The 10,000-nt window shown below is 42.3% G+C and overlaps 1 protein-coding gene across 2 annotated transcripts in view; it reads left to right on the forward strand.

The window, feature by feature from the left end:
- Positions 1-10,000, forward strand: part of phldb2b (pleckstrin homology-like domain, family B, member 2b) — a 104,423-nt gene that overhangs the window by 9,954 nt on the left and 84,469 nt on the right. For both annotated transcript variants that reach the window (XM_080417806.1, XM_080417807.1), the window contains exon 2: positions 8,348-8,404. In XM_080417806.1, coding sequence (XP_080273932.1) covers positions 8,348-8,404 — 57 coding nt within the window. The remainder of the gene's footprint in view (positions 1-8,347; positions 8,405-10,000) is intronic.

The following is a 10,000-nucleotide window of genomic DNA, read 5'->3' on the forward strand; positions in this document are numbered from 1 at the left end:
GCCGTCCCTGACGGCCATTGTCTGCTCTGGCCTGAATCCCTGATAGGATCAACAGAGAACTTGAGAAACCTCGGAATGTGAGAAGAGGAATCTCTGTGGCACGCTCCCCTCCGTATCGCTCTGTGTCCCCGGAGGGGGTTTGACACACTTTGTGGAGCTCGGCTCCGCTGCATGGCGGGGCCGACGCACAGACGTGCCAGGGCCTGCCCACGGCTTACCTGGTGGGGGAGAGAGAGAGCGGGAGAGAGAGAGAGAGAGAGAGAGAGGGGGGGGGGGTCTTTAATGAACACAACAACAGTTTTGATACAAGCAGAGAGACAGAACAAAAAGAGACATAAGAGAGACGGAAGGAGACATAGGAGCAAGCAAGACATAAAGAGGAATAGAGGGAAGGAGAGAGAAGAGACAGGGAAGGAGGCATAGCAGAGAGGGAAGGAGACATAGGAGAGAGGGATAGGAGAGAGGGATAGGAGAGAGGGAAGGAGACATAGGAGAGAGGGAAGGTGACATAGGAGAGAGGGAAGGAGACATAGGAGAGAGGGAAGGTGACATAGGAGAGAGGGAAGGTGACATACTGTAGGAGAGAGGGAAGGAGACATAGGAGAGAGGGAAGGACGAAGGAGACAGGAGAGAGGGAAGAAGACATAGGAGAGAGGGAAGGAGACATAGGAGAGAGGGAAGGTGACATACTGTAGGAGAGAGGGAAGGAGACATAGGAGAGAGGGAAGGACGAAGGAGACAGGAGAGAGGGAAGAAGACATAGGAGAGAGGGAAGGAGACATAGGAGAGAGGGAAGGAGACATAGGAGAGAGGGGAGGAGACATAGGAGAGAGGGAAGGAAGTAAGATGCAGTGAGAATGAAGAATGGGGATTCTCTAATGATCTTGATTAAAAAATTACAGAATAATAAGGAGGGATGGAGAAAGAAGATAGAGAGTGAAGGGTAGATGAAAAGGAGGGAGAGAGAGAGCGGGAGAGAGAGAATTGATGTTCTTTTAATGAAACAACTTGATTAAAAACAACAGACAGAGAGGAGAGGGGGGAAAGGCGGAGTGTTGATAATGACTATGGGAGGAAGGGTGGATAAAGATGGAAAATTGGACAAGAAAATGGGAGATGAGAGAGAGGTAGGCAGTGGTGGAAAGTAATTAAGTACATTTACTCAAGTGCTGTACAAATTTTTGTTCTTTTGCTTTTCTTCAGTATTTAAAATGTTAAAGGATTATACTTTACTTGTACTTTGGCAGCTTTAGTTGCTACAGTAGTAGTTAGGCTACTAGTGACTAGACTATTTTATACCTTTGGCTAATCAAAAATAGCAGATCTACAAGCTCACCATGCACCACTATGCTACGCGTGAGCTTGTAGATATTTTTTGCATACTTGGAAACTGGAGGGGAACTTTTTGAAACAGATCTATGCGCTGTGAGCTTGTAGATCTACTATTTTTGAAAGATTTTGAAAAAGGTTGAGTACTTTTACTTTGGTACTTTACATATGTTTTGACACCAACATTTTTAATACAGGCCTTTTACTTGTAACAGAGTATTTTTATGTTGTGGTATTGCTAATTTTACTTTTTTTTTTACTTTAGTAGAAAATCTGAGTCCTTCTTCCACTATTGCAGGTAGGAAGGTAAGGGAGAGAAAGAGAGAAAGAGAGAGAGAGAGAGAGAGAGAGAGAGAGAGAGGGGGAGAGAGGATTTGACCTCCATTTTCTCTGTTAATCTGAGACGTTCAGGTCTTTGTCCGCCCAGCGTCGTGAAGTGTGTTTGCTTTGTCTACATTGGCAAAAAAAAATATTTTGTGTGTGTGTGTGTGTGTGTGTGTGTGTGTGTGTGTGTGTGTGTGTGTGTGTGTGTGTGTGTGTGTGTGTGTGTGTGTTGGACAGAAATTGGAATGTGGGGGCCCATATCTTTGTGCGATAACAAAAAGAGCTGATGTGTGACTATGAATGTTTGTGTGTGCACAGGGGGATGGATATGAGGGTGCCTAATTGTGTGTGTGTGCGCGCGCACGCACGTGTGTGTGTGTGTGTGTGTGTGTGCGCGTGTGTGTGCGTGTGTGTGTGTGTGTGTGTGTGTGTGTGTGTGTGTGTGTGTGTGTGTGTGTGTGTGTGTCTAGGGGCAGAGAGGGTGTGAAAGCTGTGGAGGAAGTGACCTCAGAGAGGAAGTTGCGCTCAATTAAAGGAAGTGGTCAGGAGCTGACAGAGATTTGCACTTCCTCCCTGTGAGGAGAGGAGAGGAGAGGAGAGGAGAGGAGGGAAGAGTGAGAGGATAGGAGGAGACGAGAAGGGAGGAGAAGAGAGGATGTAGGTGCCAAAATCCCAAGACTGATCTTACGCGTTTCCAAAAGAATAGAGTCCACTTCCAAAGAACATTTTCTTCATTTATTCAAACTAAAAATGTTTCCAAAAAAGGGTGAACACTGAATCAAATAAGAAGAAAGAAAGAAGTAATAAAAATGTTTCTGGTCCTGACCCAGGTCACTGTGCCCTGACTCCTTAATATACAACAGGACTATAATCACACCTGTTCCTAATCAAAGCAGCTGTTCTAAATGCCTTGATTACAGCAGAAAAACTATTATGCACAGTTGCATCATGCACAGTTCAAATACTGTAGAAATAGTTAACCAAACACTGGAAAATACAAATCTACTATAAAACCGTATTATTATTTCAAAACAAAATTACACATAAATAATTCTCACAATACACAGGTCCTAAGTTTTCAGATACACACTCCCACAGAGGAGTTGAAAGAAAAGGAGGGGAGGAGAGAGTAGAGGAGAAGAGAACATAGGAAAAACTTAGAATAAAACAGAATAAATAGGTAGAGGCAAAGAGGGCAGCATATATAATTAGGAAAAGTTCAATAAAATTAGTAATAAAGGAGAAAAGATTCCACTGTTGACTGACATCTGCGTTGACTTTGTGAGTGTTTAACATTATCACAGGGCACGGAAGAGGGGAGATGACAGGGAGAGAGAGAGAGAAATGAGAGAGAGAGAGATAGCGGAAGGAGGGATAACAGGACGGGGGGGCGGAGATGTGGTGGCCGTGGTTTCATATACGCTCTAATCATCTCTGTTTTGGTGAGGGACATTTCAGTCAACCGTGAATACGTGCTTTCCCTCGCGCGCGCGCGCGTGTGTGTGTGTGTGTGCGTGTGCGTGTGTGAGCAATGATCATGTTTGTTTTTGTTTCATTGAATTGTAGGGTTGTGGAGTAGTTGTACTTGGCAACGGATCTGAGTGTTTACTCATATCACACACATGCACAAGCTTGAAGCATTTTGTTGTTTCTGCACTATATATCTGTGTCATGTCTCTCTATTCCATAATGTTGTGTTTTCTCTCACAAACGACTCCCTGTCTTCTAATGCTGAACAGTAATACGAATCACTTATTATTAGCTGCGTTCAATGCAGTATAATCCACTTATGTGTCCCTATGTCGTGGAATTCTGTTTAAATCAGTAATTGATGAGGCAAGAGGAGTCGGAGACAATATATAGGTGGTGATGGTTATGCTTTAATGTACATGATATCATGGGGAGAAGTACGTTAGTCCGACACAGATGGGTGGTACGGTATGGTAGTTCTGTCAACGAGCACAGGGATCAGACCATATAGTTATATAAACTAGCTGCTACAAGGACAAGCTGAACCATAACAGACATGCTGTAACAAAAACAATAGCTATGAGGCCTAGTGGAGACATCTTGGCCCCTACAAGCTACCATCATATCATAATGTTTTATATGAGTACTATCCACCTGTTTCCTAGGCTGTGTGTTTTCCACTTCCTGTCGATTTGATCCAATGAAATCCAATGAAACTGGTCAGATGACCAATGATATCCAATGAAATCGACAGGAAGTGGAAAACACACAGCCTAGGAAACAGGTGAATAAGTGATGGTAAAATATAGAGGTAAGATATAAACAATCATAATAACCATAGTATAATTCTTCCTCAGCACATAACATGAATGCAAATGTATTAACCAAATGAACCCTTGTGTCCCTATTCTGGGGTGAACGGTCAGAAAACAAATTGCAGATCTACAATCGCATACAGTGTCGCATTGCGACACTCTGTGAGACTGTAGATCTGCAATTTTTGGCAAAGAGATTTGGTGTCATAGGCGGCGGGTGAGCCTGACAATTGGGAAGGCTGCGGGTCGGCGCCGAAATCCGTGCACGTTCGCGCACATGCGCAAAGAAATGTGGTTTCTGGGCGGATTCTGTTGGGTTTTTGGTTACTTTATTTCAGTTAGAGGGTTAGGGTTAGGTTAGGGTTAGGTTTTTTTAATTCATATTTTTGCCTGATTTTACTGATTTATTATACAAAAATTACTAAATAATGCTGCGCACATATATTATATATAATTTGCACAATTCCCAGAATTTCCCAGCGTAACATTTGGGAACGCTTAGCCTACCCTAGCCTTCATTACCCGCCGCCTATGTTTGGTGTTGAGTATAAAAAGCAGCGGACCTAGCCCTGAGGGTCCCCATGTCAACAAAGCAATTTAGGGCTTAAGTGCTTAAGTGGTTAAAAGACATGATGTTCATGCCTCTGCTAAATGCACGCATTGGCTGGTGTACCACAGTGCTCTGAAGTTTATCACAGGCTGTGATAAGAAAAAAAATAAGCAGATCTACAAGCTCACAGGTCTTCACATAGATGGGCTATTATCACTACTTTTGCCAGACACCATTGTACGACAAAGTATAAATTACGTGGCTTTATTGTCCTCTGCATGTGGCCCATCCTAACCATTAGGAGCAGTGGGCAGCACTCCAGCACATGAGGACCCGTGCCTAAGAGGCCATGCCTTGTGGTTAAGGCTAGGGCCTTGTGGTGAAGGCCAGGGCCTTGTGGTGAAGGGCAGTGGCATGTGCATAACATACATGTCTTTCAGTGGGAGGAAACCCACGTGAACACAACTGACCACAGGCACCAGATGGGCCCCAGTGGGATTCAGACCCATGGAGCTTTTTGGTGCGAGGCAACAGTGCTAACCACTTAGCCACCTTGCCACCCACACTGTTGTACTGCCCACTCTTTAAGCCTGAGTTATACTTGGTTGCACACATCGCGTTTCGCACCGAAAATAGCCGCCTTACGAGCTCACAACGAGGTTGTAGATCGCCTATTTTCGGTGCGAGAAACCGGCGTGCAACTCAAGTGTCATTGCTGTCTTACTTGCAGGAGAAAAAAACCTTAAAACTAGAGATCAAGTTATATAATTATTGGTGTTTGCGGGCAGAAACCTCTTATCTCCGTATGTTTTTACTTTTTATGTTTTCTCGTAGATGAATGCCCTACTTCGTCATACCACAGTGTCACACAAAAGTAGCAAAAATGGTAGATCTACAAGTTTGTAGATCTATTTTTTTTGCTATTTTAGAATTTTAATCCTGAAAAGTAACCGTTTTGGACACCCGACGGCAACGAATATGAATGAAATAGAACATAGCGTAACATAAGCTCATAACATAAGCTCTACCTGGACAAGATGATTTGGAGCTCTGATGTTCAGCTGCTTTTCTGTGTGTAGCAAAGCAAGTGGTCATGACAAGTTATTAGAGCTCATATCAAGATGTGGTTTTAGTGGTTAGCCCGCCCGTGGTCTCAAACACCCACGCGCGTGCGCACACACACACACACACACACACACACACACACACACACACACACACACACACACACACACACACACACACACACACACACACACACACACACACACACACACTAAACAGTGCCAGTCGGTGCGAGGGCAGACCGTGTCCGATACTCCCAACAACTCGTGGGAAATGAGCTTCCCCGGAACATTCCTACCAATTCCTCCCACTCCACACCAGTGTGTGTGTGTGTGTGTGTGTGTGTGTGTGTGTGTGTGTGTGTGTGTGTGTGTGTGTGTGTGTGTGTGTGTGTGTGTGTGTGTGTGTGTGTGTGTGTGTTTGAAGTGGTAGTTTTCCTCTGGAACACTTTCACACAGGCTAGTCGTCTCATGTGCCAGCTGTGCGTGTGGAAAATTTATTTTCCCCGTGTGTGTAGTATTTCAAGAGATTCAAGATTTAGTTCCTCAACATTGTAGCAAGAAATAATATTATATAATATGATAATACTTTCTTTATTTCCTTGTTTTCTATGTTTATGATCATTATTGCTGCTACAATGTCTGAGGAACCAGAACAAAATAATTGTACTGTCATGGACCCATACAGAAGGTTTAACTTCTCACTTAAGTGGTAGTAAGTTAAAGAAATAACTATGTACATTAATCATAGCACATATTTATGTGCTTTGAAGGTGCTGGGTGTATGGGTCTTATTTATAAATATTATATCCTTAAATATGTATACAGTGAATGTATATAAGCATATATTTGTGTGCATATAAATGTACATTATGTGTATGTAAGTTATAAAATGCCTGTGTGTAGGATATGTTTAAATAACATAATAGGTGTGTGTGGGCTGCTATGCGTGATTGTGTATATGTAGCTGGGGGGCAGACAGGCAACAGGTCGTTAGTGTCAATCGCTCATGAACCTGGTTGTCTGGTGGAACTATAGAGGTCTCTGAGCGTACTGGCAGTGCTGGGAAAAGTACTCAAAATGTTTTACTTAAGTAAAAGTATCAATACTGCAATGTAGAAGTACTTTGTTACAAGTAAAAGTCTGGTGTTAAAAATTTACTTGAGTAAAAGTACAAAAAGTATTGGTATCAGAATGTACTTAAAATACCGAAAGTACTGAAATGTTTGAAAATAGCAGATCTACAAGCTCACAACGCGTCGCGATGCGACGCGTTGTGAGCTTGTAGATAGGGTATAAAATAGGGCTACAGCGGTTAATGTATGTTTTATAATATAATAATTGATAATTGCAAAGTAACTAAAATTTTCAAATAATTGTAGTGGAGTAAAAGTACAATATTTGCCTCTGAGATGTAGTGGAGTAGAAGTAAAAGTGTTGCAAATTGGAAATACTCAAGTAAAGTACAAATACTTCAAAATTGTACTTAAGTACAGTACTTGAGTACATGTACTTACTTACTTAATTTACACTACTGCCTACTGGTCTTGGTCTTGAATATACTGAGCTGCTTTGCCAGACAGTAGCATTTGAAACAGTCCATGGCTGAGGTTGCCGGCCTTTGATAATCCTACGGGCTTCACTGACACAATGGCCATTGTATTTATCCTGGATGAAGCTCCCATCCATTGATGCGCTGGGCTGTCCGTGCGGCCATCTGGATTGTTGTTGAGGGAACTACAGTTCTCATGTTCCCATGGGGTGCAACATCACTCCACTCCTCCTGTAGACTTTTAGTCTACAATCTTGTCACGTTGAGAGACAGGTTGTTTTGTGCTGGCATTGACTGTAGCCCCGAAGGCAGGGCAACCAACCGTCCGTCCTGTTTTTTGTTTTCTACACACATATACAATACAGCAACAGCGCTGCTGTGTCTGCTACATGCCATGCGTTAGGGTATGATCACAGCGGACTTCGTTTCTGCCTCTGTGGGCGTGTTTTTGCAATTGCAATGAAGCGTTTTGCGTTTATGCTCTCTATGTGTAGTTTAACTTTTGGAGAGGAGCGCTGCTCATTTGAGCCTCCTGGCTGTGTCGCCGGACAACGTCATTTACGACCTGCCACTGAATCGTTACCACAACAATGAGTCCACGTTTACTTTGTTTCAGCTATTTATGCTAATAACGCAGATGACCCGACGCTCAAGCACAGTAACGGTTGTTCGGTGCGAACATTGCAGGTGTCAATAAAAAGTCCTTTGTAACTTTGTAGCACTGAGCCAGCTGTCTGTGTTGGCGCTCTATCTGTCGTTGTGTGCGTGTATACTGTAGCCCCGAAGCTATAGGTCCGCCCACCGTCCTACTGGGTAATGGGACCACAACCTCGGCTACAGATCCTAGAGCCTGCGGGGACCGCAACCGTAACAACAGAGAGCCCATGGCAAAAAATTGCAAACAAACAGCTTAAATTTGGGGAAAGTGAAAAATGGCCTTCATCACTCTCTTCATATGCCAAGTCATGCCACATGTGAATGGCCGTGTGCAAATTCAGAGTCATCCCACTGAGGAGAAAGATTAATGCAGACAGAAGGACTATGACATACAGACAGACAGACGGACAGACAGACAGAGGTTTCCTCATTTCATATGATAGTGGTGTACATTTGTGTACATGCACACAGACATGCTTTACGTGTTTTCGTGTTTGTATCATGCATGTGTGCATATGTATGTGTGTAAATGTGTACAACAGTACTGTACGTGTGTGTCTTAACTGAGCTCTGTCTCTTTTTCCAGGACTCTGAGATGATGTTCCAGCCAGAGTCAGATCAGATGAGTCCAGCTGAATCAAAGGTCAGAATACACACACACACACACACACACACACACACACACACACACACACACACACACACACACACACACACACACACACACACACACACACACACACACACACACACACACACACACACACACACACACACACACACACACACACACACACACACACACAAAATTGTCATGAAATATAATAAAGTTATTCCAAGATAGATGTAACATACTATAACTTAAAGGACCATACTAGCATTTAAAGCAAATGATATACACTGTTTTTATATACATACACAGTGACCATAGATATCAGTTACGCTTCAACTCCAAATGGAATGAAAACTGATCTGAAATAAATGTACACAACCATTCATAAATGTATGGTCCATCTGGTGTGCCAGGTTGTGGAAATCCTACATAGCATTGTTCTGCATCTGTTATGACAGGCATTGTCATACATATTCAGTGTAACACTGTCAGAGATGTTTATATCAGCCTTATGAATAGGGAACTATACAGCATGTCACTGTACTTATTATATTTCCCAACCTGTATAGGTTAAATTATATCACTTAAATCAAATCGTTTTCATTTTGACATACTGTAATGAGTAACAGATTTGAATGACAATTGCAATTGTCATAAATTATGTTGTTTTGACGCTGTGTCAATATATCAGTATGAGTGTTTGTCAACCTTTGGCATTCAGGACATGTCAAAGGATCATAGGGTCCCAAGAGCTCAGAGCTGCTGTGTGAAATCACTGTTATTAACTTTGTCTTGTTGCATAATGAAAGGGCTTAGTCATTCGTGTGAATAACAGAGCCCCAAAAAAGTCAAACGGAAAAACTGAAACAATAGTCTAAACATTCACTTTGAAGAGGTCACAAGAACGAACCCATCATGATACCATTATTAAGTTAGTGTTTATGCCCTCAGCTTATGTATAGGACTTTAGGGGGACTGTGTACTTCATGAAACATGGGGCCTTCAACTCTGCGGGCAGAAATCCAAATAGTAAATCGTCACCTTCCTAAACTAATGGCCTACGTAATTTTTTGAGGAAAATTTAATTTTTGCCTAAGTCAGCTCCTCATGACACTGGCCAGTCGCCTATCTCCTAATTGAAAAGGATCATGCTGTTCCCTCCCCTTTTAGTATAATGGCCTATCTTCCTAGTGTGACTTAGGCCAAAATAGGCCATTTTTGTCACATGGTTTTGTGACTTAAGCCAAAAAAAATTCCTAAGTCTGGATTAAATCAGTAAATAATTTGGCCTAAGTCAGGTTTAATCCTATTTAAACCTATTTAAATCAATTATGTTGACAGACAGTGTTATTGTTATGTTAATAGTCATAATTTGTTATAAACGTTTTGGGTGAAATGATTAAGAAATACCATATAGTTTTGTTTTGAATCAGTTTTAAAAGATTTCTGAAAAACTATAGAAAATCACTTCGGCCATTAGTTTAGGAAGGTGACGAAATGAAAAACAAAAGCATTAATGCACCAAGAGAGTCAGGTGAATAAACGTCTAGTTATTGTGCTGTTGGCTTTGAGTCGTCCTGTGCTGTCATTCCTGTTGAGATACAGGTGAATGTATGTCGCAGTTAA

The sequence above is a fragment of the Gymnoscopelus braueri genome (genome assembly GCF_963280865.1).
Source record: "Gymnoscopelus braueri genome assembly, chromosome: 21".
Lineage (NCBI taxonomy): Eukaryota > Metazoa > Chordata > Actinopteri > Myctophiformes > Myctophidae > Gymnoscopelus > Gymnoscopelus braueri.